This window comes from Ranitomeya imitator, chromosome 4 (genome assembly GCF_032444005.1).
Source record: "Ranitomeya imitator isolate aRanImi1 chromosome 4, aRanImi1.pri, whole genome shotgun sequence".
Classification (NCBI taxonomy): Eukaryota; Metazoa; Chordata; class Amphibia; order Anura; family Dendrobatidae; genus Ranitomeya; species Ranitomeya imitator.
The window spans coordinates 572,839,763-572,860,521 of NC_091285.1; the positions used below are offsets into that span (position 1 = coordinate 572,839,763).

The following is a 20,759-nucleotide window of genomic DNA, read 5'->3' on the forward strand; positions in this document are numbered from 1 at the left end:
CTGGACCAAATGATCTCTGACGCCACTAAGAGCACTACCTCAATCTATGCCTAGACGTCCCTTCAGTAGGAAGGGACCGCAGTCCTTTTGCTCCTTTCGGTCCTTCACCTCTGGTGGTGCCTCTCAACAGGACCGGTCTACCACCAAGGGGAATGTAAAAAACCTGTCCTCAGGCCTACCCCTCACTGGAGAGCTAAAAGCCGCTCCTCTAAGCCCTCCGGATCTCACGGCCATAGATTTTCTTCAAAATGATGGGTCACCCCCACCTGGAAATCTTTCTAGGGTGGGAGGCAGACTTCTTCTGTTCACAGAGGCCTGGTTATCGTTGGTCGATGACGCCTGGGTCAGAGAGATCGTCACTTCGGGCTATAAAATAGAATTTTCTTCGCCCCCCAGGAAGACGTTTCTTCCTCTCTTCGGGTTTTTACTCGAATCTGTTCTTGGTTCCAAAGAAAGACGGCTCTCTCCGCCCAATTTTAGACCTCAAGCAGCTGAACCATCACCTCCGGATTTGGCACTTCAAGATGGAGTCTCTGCGCTCGGTGATCGCATCCATGGAATCGGGAGAATTTCTGTGTTCTGTGGACATCCAGGATGCGTACCTACACATTCCTGTTTGTATACAGCATCAGAGGTTCCTTCATTTTGCGATCCAAGAGCAACATTATCAATTCACAGCTCTCCCATTCGGCCTGGCGTCCGCCCCCAGGGTCTTTACGAAGGTAATGGCGACGGTCATGGCCATCCTTCGATCGAAGGGGATTATAAGAATCCCCTATCTCAACGACCTACTGGTCAAGGGTCCATCTCGCCGGGACTGCGCCCAGAGTCTCCAGATCGCTCTGGACACGCTAGTCTGTCTAGGTTGGATAATCAACAAGCAGACATCCTCCTTGATTCCAACCCAACGCCTAGAATTTCTGGGCATAGAATTCTACACCATTCAAGTCAAGGTCTTCCTCCCAAAGGAGAAGTTCATGTCCCTTTGACAGCGCATCAGGGCTCTGAAGTGCTCTGCCCCTCTACCTCTATGGCTCGACAGGAGGGTTTTAGGAAAGATGGTAACTTCCATGGAAGCAGTATCTTATGCTCAATTTCACTGTCGCCCTCTCCAGCTGACCCTTCTGTCCGCTTGGGACAGGAGCCCTCTGTCCTTAGACCGTCCAGTTCGTCTCCCTCTCAATGTGAGGCAATCTCTCACTTGGTGGACGCTGTCCACCTCCATTCATCGAGGGAGGTAATTTCTCCCCCTCCGCTGGCAGGTCATCACCACCGACGCCAGTCTCCAGGGGTGGGGTGTGGTTTTTCTCCATCTCGCAGCTCACGGCCGCTGGAATGTTCAAGAGACGCTTCTCCCGATCAACCTATTGGAGATTAGGGCAATCTTCCTGGCCCTTCTCCGCTGGCAGTCCCTCCTCACGGGAAAACCGGTCCGCATTCAGTTGGACAACGCCACAGCTGTGGCTTACATAAACTCGCAGCAAGCAGGTCATGAAGGAGGTGGCAAAGATTCTACGGTGGGTGGAGAGCCACGTTCCCTCCATATCGGCCGTCCACATCCCAGGACAATTAGGAAGCCGACTTCCTCAGCCGTCAGGGGCTCGTGTCGGGCGAGTGGGCTCTTCTACCTGCCGTGTTTGACCAAATCTGTCAAAGGTGGGGCGTTCTGGATGTCGACCTAATGGCCTCCCGAACAAACCACAAGGTTCCCCAGTACGTCTCCGGGTCTCGGGATCCGATGGCTGTCGGCTGCGATGCCCTCGTGATCTCGTGTGCCCAATTTCAGATGCCTTATCTGTTTCAGCCTCTTCCCTTGATTCCAAGGGTCATAAAAAAGATAAAGTCAGAGGGGCTTCCCGTTCTCTTAGTAGCTTCAGATTGGCCTCGGAGGGCCTGGTGTGCGGAGCTAGTGAACATGCTATTGGACGTCCCCTGGAGACTCCCAGACCGTCCGGATCTTCTATTGCAAGGGCCCCTCTTCCACCCGAATTCTCGGTCTCTGAATTTAATGGTATGGTCGTTGAGGCTGCGGTCCTGAAGGACGCAGGCTTTTCCCACAGCGTCATACAAACCATGATAAAAGCTAGGAAACCGGCATCTTCGCGTATCTACCATAGATGCTGGAAGGCCTTAGTCCACTGGTGCGATGACAACAGTTTGTTCCCTATGGTCTTTTCCCTTCCTTCAGTGCTTGGTTTCCTCCAAGCGGGTCTCGATTCAGGCCTCTCCCTAAGTACCTTGAAGGGTCAGGTTTAAGCATTGTCCATCCTCTTTCAAAGAGACCTGGCCTCCCTTCCCCAGGTGAGGACCTTCCTTCAAGGTGTTGCCCATATAGCACCTCCTTACCATCCTCCGGTTGAGCCTTGGGATTTCAACCTCTCGGTGCCCTCCAGAGTGCGCCGTTTGAACCTATTCAGGACATTTCCCTTTCTCTTCTTTCTTGGAAAGTGGCCTTCTTGGTCGCCATCACCTCAGTTAGGAGAGTTTCCGAGCTGGCGGCGTTGTCCTGCCGTTCTCCCTTCCTGATTCTACACCAGGATAAAGTGGTCCTGCGGCCGGTTCCTTCCTTTCTACCAAAGGTAGTTTAGGCTTTTCACATCAATGGACATCGTCCTTCCTTCCTTGTGCCCTTCCCCAGTTCACCCTTTGGAAAAATCTCTTCACAAGTTGGATTTGGTCAGGGCTATCCGAATCTATCTTTCCAGAACTGCTTCTTTTCGCCAGTCTGATTCCCTGTTAGTCGTCTCGGAAGGTCGTCGGAAGGGGCTCCCCGCCTCCAAATCCACAATTGCTCGTTGGATCCGTTCAGCGGTTGTGGAGGCATATCGTGCCCATGACAAACAGCCTCCTCCGTGGGTGAGGGCTCAGTCTACCCGGGCTGTGGGAGCTTCGTGGGCAGTTCGCCACCAAGCTTTGGCCTTGCAGGTTTGCAAGGCCGCGACGTGGTCGTCCATTCACACCTTCGTAAAGTTCTACAAGGTGCCCACTCAGGCTTCTGCGGACGCAGGCCTGGGTAGGAAGATTCTGCAGGCGGGTGTTTCTCACCGGCCGACCTGAGTCTCCTTCTCTCTGCATATTATCCCCCCCTTGAGACTGCTTTTGGACGTCCCATGGTTACCTGTGTCCCCCAATGAAGCGAAAAAGAAAGAGGGATTTTTGGTTCTTAAAGGGCCACTCTCACTCCCCTCCAGCCTTTATAAACTAAAAGAGCCACCTTGTGCAGCAGTAATGCTGCATTCTAACAAGGTGGCTCTTTTAGTTTTAGGTTCAAGTATACCTCAAATAAAGTGTTTTTATACTTAGCCACAATTCCTGTCTCTAGCCAGGGAGGTGGGTCCTCACTCCCCAGCTTTAACCGCTCCTCTGCCGTCACTCCAATCTTCCTGCGCTTTCGGCACCACCCCTCAGCGCTATGTACGTTTCAAAACCGGCGCCTGCGCAGTGTACTGCTGTGCTGCGCAGACGCAGTAAGCTCTGGCCGTCTGACGTCCCAGCCAGGCTTGCAGACTGCGTCTGCGTGGGCACTGCGGCCAGCCACCTTTGGAATCCCCGCCCCGCACTGTGCATAATGCATAACACAGTGCGGGGCAGGGATTCCAAAGGTGGCTGGCCGCAATGCCCGCGCAGGCGCAGTCTGCAAGCCTGGCTCGGACGTCAGACGGCCATAGCTTACTGCGTCTGCGCAGCACAGCAGTACACTGCGCAGGCGCCGGTTTTGAAACGTACACAGCGCTGAGGGGGCAGCGCCAAAAGTGCAGCAAGATTGGAGTGACGGCAGAGGAGCGGTTAGAGCTGGGGAGTGAGGACCCGCCTCCCTGGCTAGAGACAGGAATTGTGGCTAAGTATAAAAACGCTTTATTTGGGGTATACTTGAACCTAAAACTAAAAGAGCCACCTTGTTAGAATGCAGCATTACTGCTGCACAAGGTGGCTCTTTTAGTTTATAACGGCTGGAGGGGGGTGACAGTGACCCTTTAACCGTAAAATCTCTTTCTTGGAGCCTTCATTGGGGGACACAGCACCCTCCCTTTAGGTTGTACCGTGTTGGCCAACATGCTGTTGTTTTGGGTTGGTACATAGGTTGAGTTTGTTTATACTTGCTCCTACTACTGCTTTTGCACCAACTGAGTTGCCTGGTGCCTGTCGGAGGGTGTATACTGTCGGGGAGGAGTTACTTCTCTTTATTTGCATAGTGTCAGCCTCCTAGTGACAGCAGGCAGCATACACCCATGGTTACCTGTGTCCCCCAATGAAGGCTCCAAGAAAGAGATTTTACGGTAAGAACCAAAAATCTCTCTTTTGTTTCAAACTCTAGAAGTCTGTTCATTACTAATAATGATGAGCGCTCGTTACTCGAGTTTGCCTAGGGTGCTCAGGTATGCAACGAGTATCGCGGAGGCTCGAGTGACATGTTCAAGTCCCTGCAGCCGTATGTTTTGCGGATGTTAGATAGCCTGACATACATGGGCAATCCCCACATTTTTTGTGGCTGTCTAACAGCCGTGAAACATAGAGCGCGAACATGTCACTTGACTCCCCACGATACTAAGTGCATACCCGAACATCCCAGGCAAACTCCAGTACCAAGCACTTGCGCTCATCACTACTAATAAAGCCTTGTTCAATGCATTTTCAGTCCGCGTGTAAAACATCACAGCATTCACTAGACTAAATCCTTTTGCCCAACTCTAATCTATCTATATAATTGTCTAAGGGGTACTTCTGTCTGTTTGTCTTTCTGTCTGTAACAGAAATCCCGCGTTGCTGATTTGTCCTGGCCGGTAGGCCGCGACCAATCAGCGACAGGCTTAGTCCGCGAATTGGCCCCTCCCTACTCTCCTCCAGTTAGTGCCCACTCCCTACTCCCCTCCAGTCAGTGCCAGTGTGCGCCCTATCCCGGACCAACTTTTCACTATTGATGCTGCCTATGCAGCATCAATAGTGAAAAGATATAATGTTAAAAATAATAAAATTAAACATTTTGCTATTCTCACCTTCCGACATCCTCCGATGCGCGCGATGCTGCCGCCAGCTTCCATTCCTAGTGATGCATTGCGAAATTACCCAGATGACTTAGCGGTCTCACGAGACCGCTAGGTCGTCTGAGTAATTTCGCAATGCATCACTGGGAACGTAAGCTGGCGGCAGCATCGCGCGCATCAGCACAGCTTCGCTGGACGTCCAAGGGTGAGTATATAACTATTTTTTATTTTAATTTTTTTTTTTTTAACAGGGATATGGTGCCTACACTGCTATATACTACGTGGGCTGTGTTATATACTGCGTGGGCTGTTATATACAATGTGGCCTGTGTTATATACTGCAAGGGCTGTGCTATATATTACGTGGGCTGTGCTATAACGTGGGCTGTGCTATATATTACGTGGGCTGTGCTATATATTACGTGGGCTGTGCTATATACTACGTGGCTGCTATATACTACGTGGACAGTGTTATATACTACGTGGGCTGTGTTATATACTACGTGGCTGCTATATACTACGTGGCTGTGCTATATACTAGGTAGCTGCTATATACTATGTAGCTGTCTGTGTTACGTGGGCTGTGCTATATACTACGTAAGCCAGGGGTGTCAAACTGCATTCTTCGAGGGCCGCAAACCATGCGTGTTTTCAGGATTTCCTTAGCATTGCACAAGGTGCTGCAATCATTATGTGTGTAGGTGATTAAATTATTACCTATGCAGTACAAGGAAATCCTGAAAACATGACCTGGTTGCAGCCCTCGAGGAATGCAGTTTGGCACCCCTGACGTAGGCTGTGTTATATACTGCGTGGGCAGTGTTGTATACTGCGTGGGCTGTGTTATATACTGCATGGGCTGTGTTATATACTGCGTGGGCTGTGTTATATACTGCATGACATGTAACATAGTAACATAGTAACATAGTTAGTAAGGCCGAAAAAAGACATTTGTCCATCCAGTTCAGCCTATATTCCATCATAATAAGTACCCAGATCTACGTCCTTCTACAGAACCTAATAATTGTATGATACAATATTGTTCTGCTCCAGGAAGACATCCAGGCCTCTCTTGAACCCCTCGACTGAGTTCGCCATCACCACCTCCTCAGGCAAGCAATTCCAGATTCTCACTGCCCTAACAGTAAAGAATCCTCTTCTATGTTGGTGGAAAAACCTTCTCTCCTCCAGACGCAAAGAATGCCCCCTTGTGCCCATCACCTTCCTTGGTATAAACAGATCCTCAGCGAGATATTTGTATTGTCCCCTTATATACTTATACATGGTTATTAGATCGCCCCTCAGTCGTCTTTTTTCTAGACTAAATAATCCTAATTTCGCTAATCTATCTGGGTATTGTAGTTCTCCCATCCCCTTTATTAATTTTGTTGCCCTCCTTTGTACTCTCTCTAGTTCCATTATATCCTTCCTGAGCACCGGTGCCCAAAACTGGACACAGTACTCCATGTGCGGTCTAACTAGGGATTTGTACAGAGGCAGTATAATGCTCTCATCATGTGTATCCAGACCTCTTTTAATGCACCCCATGATCCTGTTTGCCTTGGCAGCTGCTGCCTGGCACTGGCTGCTCCAGGTAAGTTTATCATTAACTAGGATCCCCAAGTCCTTCTCCCTGTCAGATTTACCCAGTGGTTTCCCGTTCAGTGTGTAATGGTGATATTGATTCCCTCTTCCCATGTGTATAACCTTACATTTATCATTGTTAAACCTCATCTGCCACCTTTCAGCCCAAGTTTCCAACTTATCCAGATCCATCTGTAGCAGAATACTATCTTCTCTTGTATTAACTGCTTTACATAGTTTTGTATCATCTGCAAATATCGATATTTTACTGTGTAAACCTTCTACCAGATCATTAATGAATATGTTGAAGAGAACAGGTCCCAATACTGACCCCTGCGGTACCCCACTGGTCACAGCGACCCAGTTAGAGACTATACCATTTATAACCACCCTCTGCTTTCTATCACTAAGCCAGTTACTAACCCATTTACACACATTTTCCCCCAGACCAAGCATTCTCATTTTGTGTACCAACCTCTTGTGCGGCACGGTATCAAACGCTTTGGAAAAATCGAGATATACCACGTCCAATGACTCACCGTGGTCCAGTCTATAGCTTACCTCTTCATAAAAACTGATTAGATTGGTTTGACAGGAGCGATTTCTCATAAACCCATGCTGATATGGAGTTAAACAGTTATTCTCATTGAGATAATCCAGAATAACATCCCTCAGAAACCCTTCAAATATTTTACCAACAATAGAGGTTAGACTTACTGGCCTATTGTGTTATATACTGTGTGGGCTGTGCTATATATTACGTGGGCTGTGCTATATATTACATGGGCTATGCTATATATTACGTGGGCTGTGTTATATACTACGTGACTGCTATATACTACGTAGCCGCTACAGTATATACTACGTGGCTGTGCTATATACTATGTGGCTGTGCTATATTCTACGTGGTCTGTGCTATATATTACGTGGGCTCTGTTATATACTACATGTGCTATATACTATGTGGCTGTGCTATATACTACGTGGCTGCTATATACTATGTGGCTATCTGTTACGTGGGCTGTGTTATATACTACGTGGGCTGTGTTATATACTGCATGGGCTGTGTTATATACTACGTGGCCTGTTATATACTGCGTGGGCTGTGCTATGTATTATGTGGGCTGTGTTATATACTACGTGGCCACTATATACTACATGGCTATGCTATATACTACGTGGCTGTCTGTTACGTGGCCTGTGCTATATACTATGTGGCTGTGCTATATATTACGTGGCTGTGCTATATGCTACGTGGCTGTGTTATATACTACGTGGCTGTGCTATATACTACGTGGCTGTGCTATATACTACTATACATATTCTAAATACCCTATGCGTTAGTCGGGCCACCATCTAGTAATGAATAATTGTTACAGACTGCACTTACAGTCTGCAACTGTACTACTTCCGTGAAGTGGCCAAAAACCACAGCACCACTTTAAAATGATCTCTACACAATCACTTAATTTTGCAGGGAAACCACTTTCTTTTCTGCAAACATTGCAGCCGCTGCATGTGAACACAGCCTTAGGCCTCTTTAACACGTCCTGATATTTTTGCTGCTGGGAAAAAACAGTACCAGTGCTATCCGTGTCCGTGTGTAACATCTGTGTGAAGTTCCTGTGCACCATCAGTGTGACACGTACAGGCGTCTGGGAAAAACTTTACAGTTGGTGGTGTACCTAGGCACCAGGTGCTGAATCCAACTCTCATCGTTGCCTGGTCTTCCTGCGATAAGCGCAACCAGGTGATGCTGATGAGTTGACTTTGACAACCGACGTCTGTGAACAGCGCTTATTAAATAAATTAAAGAATCGGCTTGGGATTCCCCTTAACTTAACTAACAAGCTGAGGGAAAGCAGACAGCTGGGGGCTGGTATTATTATTCTGTGAAGGTGCCTATAGCTATGCAGGTTCCCAGCCTATTAATATCAGCTCACAGCTGTTTGCTTGGCCTTTACTGGTTATTAAAAATGGAGACTCCCCCAAAAAATGACGTGAGGTCCCCCATATTTATAATAACTGGCAAAGGCTAAACAGAAATCTTTGGGCTGATATAAATAGGCTGGGAATCAGCCAAGGATATTGGCACACTCGAAGACTAATAACACCAGCCTTCAGCCGCCCGAGAAATTGCGCATCCATTAGATGCACCAATTCTGGTGCTTAGCCTCGGCTCTTCCCACTTGCCCTGGTAATAGTTTTGGGGTTGCTGTCAGCTGTTTTATGCCCGCTGAAGCCCAGGGGTTAGTAATGGAGAGGTGTCTATCAGACACCCCCATGACTAACCCTGTAGTCAAAAGTAATAAAGACACACGTAGAGAAATGTCCTTTAATTGAAAAAAAAAACCACTAACCATCTTTTAGCCATTTATTTCTATAGAAATCAAAGTTATACTGTGCTGAGCTTACTGTGAGAACTGCTGCCTGTGACTGGCGGTAAACTTACATTACATCACCGCTTGCCACTGCAGCCGGAAATTTCTCACGGTACTCTCACTGTGTTTCTGGCTGGCGTGGTGAGTGGTCACGTTACTGATGTCATTGCTCACCACACCATCTTGATGTGGCAAAGTTGGGGATCAGCGTGGGACCTCTCCATTATGGAATTATGGCAGATTGATTACTAGAACTTTGATTTCTATGGGAATAAAAGGTTAAAAGGTGGTCGGAGAGTGTTTTTTTTTTTTTTTTAATTAAAGGACTTTTCTCTGTGTTTCTTTATTACTATTTGAATACAGGGTTAGTAATGGGGGTGTCTGATAGACACCTCTCCATTACTAACCCCTGGGCTTGATATCAGTGGACATAAAACAGCTCACATCAACCCCAATACTATTACCCCGCTTGCCAATGCATTAGAGCAAGTGAAAAAAGCAAAGTCCAAGCGCCAGAATCTAATGGATGCGCCATTTCTGGGGTGGCCGAGGGCTTGTGTTATTAGCTTGGGACTGTGCACGTGTGCAAGACATATTGTGGATCATGGTGCCGATAAAAAACCGACACGTCCATGGGAACACACGGACATGTGTGCAGACCCATAGATTTGAATATGTCTACGGATTCAAGGGTCTTCAGTACGTGTGAAAATTGTCACCACACCAACCGGACACACTGATGTCTGGAGACACTGATGTGTGACGGGGTCTTCTAAATTATGTCTGGTTCAAATATGCATTGTCAAAGTGGAGCAACACTGTGGGTGAAAATATTTATGCCATTAAATATAATGTAAGCCAATTGCAGAAGTAGCAAACTGATAGAGAATTGTGGCTCTAAAATATGAGAATGAGGTTATCTGCTTTTTTTAAAATTTAATATGTTTAAAGCAAATCATTTTTTTTTATATAAATGTTAGGTTCATGAGTTGAAAATCGACAAGTACAATTAAATTACAGATATTTCTATCAGAAGCGCATGCCCTAACTGTGGGTGGTTTTTCAATATAAAATGCCACTGTAATCGTGTATATTAATGCATTGCAAGCACATTTTCCTGTATATTTTTCTCTGTACCATTAAAAGGGTTAATTTAGTATGGATTGTATGAAGCGACCACAGCTAGACCTTGCAGTTCAATGAATTGATGTTTTACTGACTGCAAGGAATGGTGAATTACCGTATATGCTCGAGTATAAACTGACCCGGGTATAAGCCGAGACCCCTAATTTTGCCACAAAAAACTGGGAAAACTTAATTACTCGAGTATAAGCCTAGGGTGGGAAATGCAGCAGCTACTGCTAAATTTCAAAAATAATAGATACTAATAAAAGTAAAATTAATTGAAAAATCAGTCGGTTAAGTGTTTTTGAATATCCATATTGAATCAGGAGCCCCATAAGATGCCCCATAAAGTTCACGATGGGCCCCATAAGATGCTCCATACAAAATATATGCCCCATATAGTGCTGCACAAAGGTTAATAATGGCCCCATAAGAAGCTTCATAGAATAATATGTCCCATATGCTTCTCCATAAAGGTTGATGGCCCCATAAGATGATCCATAGAATAATATGCCCCATATGCTGCTGCTGTGATTTAAAAAGAAAAAAAAAAAAAAGACATACTCTCCTCTCATCGCTGGATGCCAGGGGCCGGTGTCCTGAGCAGGAAGGGAGACCGGCGCGCTATGGGGGCCAAGTGCCAGTGTCGCCGCTGGCTCAGGTCCCCGGCACTTGCAATATTCACCTGTCTCCGTTCCACCGCCGTGTGCCGCTCTGTCTTCCAGGTTCTCTGACTGTGACTGTTCAGGCAGAGGGCGTGAACTAAACACGTCTTCACACCCTCTGGCCTGAACGTCACAGCCAGATGACGCGGAAGACACAGCCCGGCGGTGGAACGGGGAGATGTGAATATCACATGGCTCACCCTCCCCGTCACACTCACCCCCTCCTGGTGCGGTCTCTGCACGTCCCTGCTTCTCCGATGGACTCCGGCGCGCGCCGGCAGCTTGTTCCTGTGTTCAGCGGTCACATGGTACCGCTCATTAAAGTAATGAATATGCGCTCCACGCCTATGGGAGTGGAGTCGCGTCCATATTCATTACTTTAATGAGCAGTACCACGTGACCGCTGAACACAGACTCCGGTACTGGCAGCTCTTCCTATCTGAGAAGCAAGGACGTGCAGAGACCGCGCCGGGAGCAGATGAGTATGATGTCACAGCATCCACTCCTGCCGTTACCAGTCCCCCGCCGACCCCCTGGGACAATGAATCGAGTATAAGCCAAGAGGGGCACTTTCAGCCTAAAAAAATGGGCTGAAAATCTCGGCTTATACTTGAGTATATACAGTACTGGAGTTATATTCTGTCCACTCCGCTCTTATCATATAGACTAATCTATCCCTTGTTTCTTGTTCTGATGACCTCCTGTATAATCGCCATCCCTCTTATTCTCCATTTTTTGAGTTGCCTATTATAAATTAGATTACCGTAATACAATCCTTCCTTATTGGTTCACAGAAGGGAATGAACGCTCTTCATTATGCTGCTTTCCATGGATTTGAAGACATAGCCAGGATCCTGATTGACGCAGGAACTAACATTAATGCAGTGAACAATGTAAGATGCCGTGTTGCTCAGACTTGTCATGTTGTCTTGCAAATTAACCTCTTATCAGTTTGGCAACTTGATAGTATAAAAAGACGATTTTAAGGGGATTGTCTCAACACAACATAGCTATTACAATTGGATGGACCACAATGTCCTATACCAGAATGCAAAGATTAGATCACTTTTCACCATTTTATCCACTAATAGCTGCTATTCTTTTTCTAGCAAAAGGCCACCGCGCTTCATGTATCCGTCCTACAGAACTTTCTCTCCATGGTAAAGCTTTTCATTGACTGCGAGTGCGACCTGGATATTACAGATCATGTAAGCGTCATAGAAGTTATTTATGCTGTGAATGACTATGACATCTAGGAGGGGCCGCATTGTTATAGTGCTTCTATTATATTTAATGAAATTACATTCACTCTTACTAAATAAGGGGAAAAAAATCAAGTTGTACCCCTATACCCAAGTAGGCACCTGGCACATTGTGAAATGCCAGCCTGCACATATCACTCATGGGCACCTACATGTGTCTTTTCATCAAAATGTAATGCTTTGTGAAATGATAATGCATAAAATTGTGGCTAAAGGTTCAAACAAAGGATAGCGCCAGACTTACGTGTCAAAAACAGGCACTAAGAGTTCATAAATGCTATTTATGCATATGTCTACCTGCAGACATGCACCCTGTAGACTACAGTTCTCCATGATACAAATGCTGGTAAATGTTCAACTCAAAGAGATAAGAGTGGTCTGTGTATAGGCCGGAGGTCATTATGTATGTCACTGATCTGCCCACGCCTTTAGAGGCGCTGTCCACTACTAGGACAACACCTTCTTAAATCTCCCAGTACCCATAGTAAAATCAATGGAGGAAACATGAGAAGTTCAGTTTTTAAGAGATTCAGTTTCAGATAGAGGGAGGACATGGCATTAGAGACAGCGGTCAGACCATCCCTAGTATTTTGTATTCAGGTGGGAGTGATTGTAATGTCACGTGAACACTGCGAGATCTAGCGTCGACCTCACGTGAACAGTGTTGGTGGGGGAGGTGAGTATATTATTTTTTTTTACCACTATTTGGCTGAACTTGCCTCTGGTGGGCACCGAATGTGAACAAATTGAGCGTAGCTACTAAGGACAGCTCTATTCAGTGTGTAGCAGCCGCTGCCAGCTACTGCAGAACATCTTCTATTGTTCATTCTATTGCTTCTGTAGGAGCTGTTTTCCACTGATCGGTGAGTATATCTGACCCCAACCAACCTCATATTGATCACCGATCCAACAGATGGGTCATCAGTAACTTCTCTATAGACTGGGCAACCCCTTTGAACTTTTTGCAAACCCTTATATACCTTGTCCATGTGTGCCACACCCAAACTAATACTGCATAGGAATTAGTCTGAAATGTTTCCGTGTCCACATTATTTCTGGTGGATAGGACAATTGGAAGATTGTCTTTATTACTGTCTTTATTATATTATTGTTGTCTAGAAAATGTTTTCTGTCTCTCCAGAGGCTGCAAACTCCTCTCCACATAGCGGCAGAACATGGGCGTCAGGAGATGGCAGAGATGATCCTCATTGCAGGAGTGAATCTGAAGTTACAAGACAAGGTACAGTGCTGATCCTTAGTTTTACGTGAAGATGGACTATAAATAGATGCCACCGTGTTACAATTGTTCTTCACTTTCCAGCAAGGAAAGACCTCCCTTGATGTAGCTGCACGAGGGAATCACATCAACTTGGCAGACATGATTATCAAGGCAGATCGATTTTACAAATGGGAGAAGGTACCACTAGAATGTGTCCCATGTCCCTGTCCGTGCCAGAGCAGTCTACATTCCCTTATCTCTTGTAGGCGCAGCTTGATTTCTCTGCTTGTGTTCTCTCTGACAGGACAATTTGAATAGTGATTCAGACTCCTGGGTGGCCAGACACTTGACCTTCAGACAGGACCACCGTCTTGAGACTCAGCATATCCGCTCTGTTATCTGGAGACTTGCAACGAAATACCTAAAACCAAATGAGTGGAAAAAGCTGGCCCAGTACTGGAAATTCACAGATGCTCACATCCGGGCAATAGACCAGCAGTGGACAGGTACAATCCCTGCTACTTAGAAAATGCCAATATATATACTACTATTTATGGTATCCTTAAAATAAGATTAAAAGAAATGAGATTCATATTAACGTCTGATCCTCATAAGTCACCAGTAAATGATCTGCGCTGGTACAAATACCCAGCACCTATACAGATGAGCAGTTCTTGGCTCTGTTGACAGCCATATGTAGACATTAAAAGGCGTTGCACTCCATTCATTGTGTAGTGGCTGCTGCCGGGTAGATCAGCTCCTCGTAGTCAAAGAGTCACTAAAAGGCACGCATGCACAATGTTCTCCTCGTAGTCAGAGTCACTAAAAGGCACGCATGCACAATGTAGTTCCTGTATACATGAATTGTCATGTGTAATAATAGACATCAATTATCGTAGGACACCGATTGTACCTGATCTTTCTGTCCTAGGGACCAAAAGCTACAGGGACCATGGACATCGGATGCTGCTGATCTGGTTACATGGAGTAGTTATGGCTGGCGATAACCCAGTGAAAGGATTGTTTGAAGGGCTTGTTGGCATTGGGAGGAGAGATCTAGCAGGTTAATATTATCGTTTTTACATGTGATGCTTAGTGATCCTTTCTTTTCTACATGGGACCAAGGCACATCTTTTATTTCACGCAGTAAACCAAATTCCAGATCCCTATGCCGGGTTTACACCGTAAAATCTTAAACTGTAAGGAAATTGGTGAACGTTTCTTGGCCCTTTTAGCCTGCGGACCACCATTCTACATGCACCGAGCAATCATTAATGCAATCATTCTGTGCGCTTAGAATATTATGTCAGTAGAAGGTGATGGACAACTTTATTGTGCTGCTGTCAATATCCCACAGAGAACAACTGAGAATCGATCAAATAAAAGCATTTGTTTATTCTGTGGTGTGGATCTACGTGTTTGAGGTACTCCAGTCTCGTCCTCAGGAAATAACCACATTGATTCTATGTTTTGCCAGTGTTTTTGCTTGAAAAAACGCAAGTCATTTCTTTATTATTGAATGGAGTTAAAGAAAAAAAAAGTTTGAAAACGATGGTTAAAAAAAAGCCACAGAATTACCAGTGAATTGCTTAAAAAGTACCGCCAAAGGTCAAAAACTTTTCAAAAATTGTACAGAAATTACTTATTAAAGATGCTGCAAAAACAAAAAAACCTGCGTTTCTTGGGGCGTCTTCCTCTTGAAAAAGCTCAGCAGTTTCGCCTGCCTGAAGCGGACGTCGCATGCACATACCGTAATGTGATAGATTAACACTGAACGCTGGGGGCAATTTGTAACAAGTAGGGGATTATCCATCTCTGATGATCATTTTCTTTCTTCATTCATAGATAAGGAGGCCACATTGTGTCTATCCATTACTGAATTTGATTTTGGTTCTACCTTGTATAAGATAGCACAAGGATATGACTGCAGTAGTCGCGATAATAGAAATAAATTAGACCTGCCATTAAAATATCTAACGTTTTCCTGTTACTCATGACAGCACTCTTATATCGTTGGTGCTGTCATGGGTTCCTTAAAAACACATTACCGGTAAGTTATATACGTGTTTTCCTGTCACCCATGACCGCGCCAGCGATATAAGGGTGGTGTCATGGGTTCCGTAAAAACACATTACCGGTAAGTAATATACGTTTTTCCCATAAAAACTCATCTGATCCATTTATTCATTATCCACAGAGAGTATCAGAAAAAAGGCGAATGCTGAGGATTCTTCCCCAAAGACTTGTGCCGCCATGTAACCATCGTTCAGGAATGACCCCACTACCTGCATACAGGCTACAGCGTGGTCTACAGCACTATTACACCAAGGGCTGATTCTCCATCCAAATACAACCCCTGCCGTGCCATTCAGGAAGCCAACCTGAGCATAGGAGACATCCCACAGGAGGAGGACACCTACTATGCTCAGCATGGGACGCCGTCCTAAATTGTGACACCGCTGCAGGTCGTCTTCTTCATATACATATGCATAGCACATCACCGGTGCAATACTGGGGCTACAATGTGGACTCCCTTTGCCAAAATCAGATTTTGTAATTCCATTTTGTATGCCCAGGGTGAATGAAGTTTTTTACCTACAGCACACTTGTGTGAGCGAGGCGTTGGGTGATTTTCTACTCCTGAGTGTTTTCTATGTGCTTGAACTGCAGGCGTGAAGTGACGGGCAGGGTGACTGATTCCTACACGTGCCACAATATTTGTGTAGATTTGTGATAAATTTAAAGGTCTTTGTAATAATTGTTCTTTTTAACCTTTCTTAAAGAAACTTAAATCATTTTATATAAGTCATTAAAGCATTTTATTAAGATGAATGGATCAACCCTCTTTACGATACAGAAAGTGGATATCTTATATTGACGAGTTATTACTTGTAATGAAGATATAGCATTTATCAGGTTAGTGTATACAATCTCCTGCCACTATCCTCTCTTACTCTATACTATATGCTTCACTGTGAGCCAGAATTATGTTAAAGTGAATCTTCGCCTGTTCTCATCACTGTGATTTTTAGATCCAGAATAATGCACTGATCATTTTCTTATTATATCTCTATTGCTGCCGGAGGGTTATTTTCTGGTACAGCCCTCCAAATCTCCTGCATAGGTGTAGAGCTAAATAATAAATTGCTGGTTTCCTATAGCGCCACCTAGACAATGATGGGGCATTTCATGCATAACTGCGCCACTTAGCTCCCTCTAGTGGTGGGTGCAGTTTGCCAACATGTTAAATATAAAAATGTAAAAATAAAAAATCAGCAGCACGTGCTGTACAACCAAATCTTTTCCTTCACCAATCCAGTGAAGATGTTCTGTCGATCCCCCCGATCTATGTTTGAAAGCAGTTCAGCACATGACCACTGCAGCCAAACGCTGGCCGCAGCCTTCATGTGTCTTACTGTAATGACCGCAAAGCACGGCCCATAGTCATGGTGCCATTATTAACCACTTGGGTCTCTCCTATCTTCCATGTACACTTGAGAGCTGGACTTGGCTGAGCTTTTATGTGTTTGCAATGGGGAGAGAGGAGAAAGCTGCTGCCAAACTTCTCTTATCTGCCCTGAAAACAAAAGGATTGGCTGTTGACTTACAACTACCCAATCTTCTGTTCACCAACGTCATCTGTTGGAGAATCAAGAGGTCTCCATGATCATCAGATGGTCGTTCCGGCCTGCTGAAATCTGCCGGTTCAGATGACTTTTATCTAACGATTCCTTTAGTTTCTGCCCTTTCTGGTGAATTAAGAAACTTCTAATGATAAAACGCAGCTGCAATCTTTATAAAGAGAAATTAGCAAACATAAATTTGGACATGTTTGGATGAAAAAACACAATGATGTTTAGGAGTGGACATTCACTTTAATGTATTCAATAGATAAGCAAAGAGATTCCCACTTCCAGAGTCCAGTTTGTAATGATGTTGTGGGGACCTGGCAATCGCGAGAGACGCCCAGGATGCTGGCATTCTTCGAGTACCAGACTAGGACGTTGGCACTGTACTGGTCCAGCTGCCACTGATTCCGGAACTTGACGCCGGAATATGGTAGTACAAATCTTTTTGCTCTGCTCAAATATTGAATCTTAATTTTAGGTTTCAGACAGACACAGTATGACAAGTTCTGGGCTGTTGTACAGATGTTAGAGGAGCATTAAGGTTCCTTTCCAATCTAGGTGACAGTAGTACCAAAGTTGGAAAAGATCCCAAGTCCAATTTTAAATGTCAAAATTGTAAAGTTAAGGTACCGTCACACTCAGCAGCTTTGCAAAGAGAACGACAACGATCCCTGACGTTGCAGCGTCCTGGATAGCGATCTCGTTGTGTTTGACATGCAGCAGCGATCTGGATCCCGCTGTGATATCGCTGGTCGGAGCTAGAAGTCCAGAACTTTATTTTGTCGTCAGGTCGGCGTGTATCGTCATGTTTGACATCAAAAGCAACGACGCCAGCAACGTTTTACATGGAGCTAACAACCAGCGAGAACGAGAAGTGAGTCGCCGTTACGTCACTGGATCGCTCCTGCATCGTTCTGGAGTTGCTGTGTTTGACGTCTCTACAGCGACCTAAACAGCGACGCTGCAGCGATTGGCTCATTGTCTATATCGCTGCAGCGTCGCCGAGTGTGACGGTACCTTTAGACCACATTTGACTTGGGGTTGATGTTTGCTTCCTGGCTCAGTTGGTGGTAATAAAAACACAGCACTTTACTTATCTTCTCAGGACTGATTGGTTGCAGCCATGACATCGACAGAGGTGCAGCACTGAGCTCAGTGATTGGCTGCAGCGCTGTGTTTTTTGTGATTATGCGTAGGCGGCTGCAGCAATCACCAGAGATATATTGCTGGACCCAGGGAGAATAAGTAAAGCATAGTTGTGGTTTTTGCCTGCAGCAAAAAAAAGGGTAGGTAAGTTGTAATATAGAGGGAAATGTGTGGAAAATAAGTCTGATATATTGAAATTACACAAGGAGAAGTTCCTCAGTTTTATTCCTTATTTATATAATACTCTATAGGATTAGTGATATTCTGCCCTATTATCCATAATTACTTGCTCTAGCATTAAGTGCAGAATATTACTCGGTATCCTATGGATCTGTCATGTATTTGTGACTCAATGCTATTTGATATAAAAATATCTAATTTCTAATGTATTTTTAACTGCAGATAGCAGGAGTCCAGACTGCCTTGAATAATACTTAGCCATAGTGCCAGACGTTACAAAAATCACTTGGTGCTTTCACGGAGCCTCCTGACTCTGTGCTGACACTATGCAAATACTTCCTAAGCAGAGCTCAGTGGATCGTGGCAGACCATTTACTCCAGAACATGCATGGACATACCGTCTGTCATCAGTGAAACCAATATATAAAATTCTAGATGTAAAATCATTACCTTACGCAATGCAATATGTAAGAGATGTGTTTAGCTTCCCATTGTATGAAGTTTTACTTGTCATTAATTTATTCAAGTTGTCAATGCTTTAATGTAAATCTGCTAAAGACAGACCTTAGAGTGGACCCCAGGTTTGATTACAGGGGTTGTCCATCTCATGACAACTTTTCTTTTTACTTAAGTGCATGTCTTCTGCGTTAAAAATCAGTTTCACAATTTGGTTTAATTTAAAAAATCTTGTACTGTTTGACTTTTACAAGCTCTTTGTTTCTTTGCATGTTCAACGTTGATGTGGTCTGTGGTCATAAATCAGCAAGGAGGAGCTCAGAAAGTGATGAGTCCCAAACTTTCCCCTTACACTTTCAGAACCATTCATTGACGGATGGTTACAGCATTTTGCTGCCAGCGATGGGTCGTGTAACACAGGCTACAGAAGGCAAATGGGGCAAAATGTTTAATATCCCAATTCCCTATTAAAGTATACCTTCCTTTTCCCATCCTTCTTTTATCCCTTTAAATAGTAATTGTTATATTATTTAAAAAATCAATACAAAACATATGAAATAAAATTTTTAATGAAATCCAATTACAAAAAAAATTAAGATTTTTAGCCAAAAATGCATGCATTTAATAAATTGTCACTATAAATTGAAAACCCTTCAAATGATAAAATCAAGCAACCAAACAATGAAGAACAGAGCTGTGTCCATGTAAACTGTACAACACCATTCACGACCCTATAGTTCTGGGATTTCTGTGTTTGTCGACATCTTCTTCCCATGCTGTATTCCAGTGCAGACATAATACAGACGTTAGCAGGAGGCTTCGGGCTATGTTCACACATGCAGTGTAACATCTGGAAAGATCCCTGACATTGGCTGATCATGAGATCTGTTGGGGCATCATCATGGTTTCCTTCATTTTGACAAGCAGAAGGTTGGGCATCCTGCTCTATTCTTCCTATCAAATCCGATGGCTTCTAAGCATATGTGAGCAGGCGTTTGTTGTGACTTTTTACTCCAATGGTGAAGTGCACTTGAAGGTATTCGCCCACGCTGTCAGTGAAGGGATCAGTAGTGGTCCAGTCCACCCCAGGGTTGGGTCTATAGTGTTAGGAGTGCTTCATCTATACCCTTGCTGTTCATCACTGCTACTTGACTGTTTTCTTTAAAATTCTAGAAGACTAATATGGAAGAAATATCAATTATTTTTATATGTTGTGATATTACCTTGCACTAGTATACAAACTCGCCAAAGTACAATGGTTCTGTCAACTCCACCAAGATCTCTACTAATGAGATAGATATTCTATCATTCCGCAGACCTCGGTGCTGCTCACTAAGAGGGGTCATTCCGCAGACCTCGGTGCTGCTCACTAAGAGGGGTCATTCCGCAGACCTCGGTGCTGCTCACTAAGAGGGGTCCTGCTTCCATCACTTAAGCTGCACCACTGGCGTGTCCTGCTGAAGGGGCGCAGTCTCAGGTGTATGCAAAAAAAAATGCTGCACCATGAAAAATCATTATGTGACGGAGACCTGTACATTTTATTGGCGGGATGATGGTTAATCATTGTAAAGCTAAATTGCCAAGGCGTATAGATAAAGAAACTTTCTTTCTGTACAAAGTGTCATTCTGTTAAATAAACCATACCCTGACAAACGCTTGTGTCCTATATTCACACATCCTGCTATGTACTATATGAATCTTGATTTTTCTCATTATAGCGATTTGCAGGTTGTGTAAGCTGGGAATACCAAGTAGTCATAGGACGTGCAGCCAGCTGAGATTACATGGGATTTTCAAACCTCAATAAAAAGAATGGTTTAGGGTTAGAGTTGAGCCCAAAGATTTGCAGAACTCTAGTCCAGTGGCCATGTCTTCAGTCCATTGCTGCTAGGTCAGAGCACTATGAATCTCCTACTTGCGCCATCCCAGCGCCTCTTCTGATTTACAGGCCTACTAGTCAGAAGAGGCGATGGAAATTCCTCAGGGATTAGGAGGTACACAGTGCTTTACTCTAGAGGCCATGGACTACTGATGTGGCTACTGGCGCTGGACCAGCATCTACTATTGTTTTTGATCAACTGTATTTAGGGGGTTGTTTAGAAAATACAATACTTTTGTCCTTATGACTTT

General features: G+C 44.7%; 1 protein-coding gene across 3 annotated transcripts in view; it reads left to right on the forward strand.

Annotated features, from left to right (window-relative positions):
- The window catches only part of ANKDD1A (ankyrin repeat and death domain containing 1A), a 62,959-nt gene extending 42,677 nt beyond the window's left edge, over nt 1-20,282 (forward strand). For 2 of the 3 annotated variants that reach the window (XM_069766334.1, XM_069766336.1), the window contains exons 9-15: nt 11,532-11,630; nt 11,847-11,945; nt 13,141-13,239; nt 13,321-13,416; nt 13,523-13,724; nt 14,150-14,281; nt 15,416-20,282. In XM_069766334.1, the coding sequence (XP_069622435.1) occupies nt 11,532-11,630; nt 11,847-11,945; nt 13,141-13,239; nt 13,321-13,416; nt 13,523-13,724; nt 14,150-14,281; nt 15,416-15,477 (789 nt within the window). In that variant the 3' untranslated portion in view covers nt 15,478-20,282. The remainder of the gene's footprint in view (nt 1-11,531; nt 11,631-11,846; nt 11,946-13,140; nt 13,240-13,320; nt 13,417-13,522; nt 13,725-14,149; nt 14,282-15,415) is intronic. The other variant, XM_069766335.1, reaches the window with a different exon arrangement.
- The last annotated feature ends 477 nt before the right edge of the window (nt 20,283-20,759 follow it).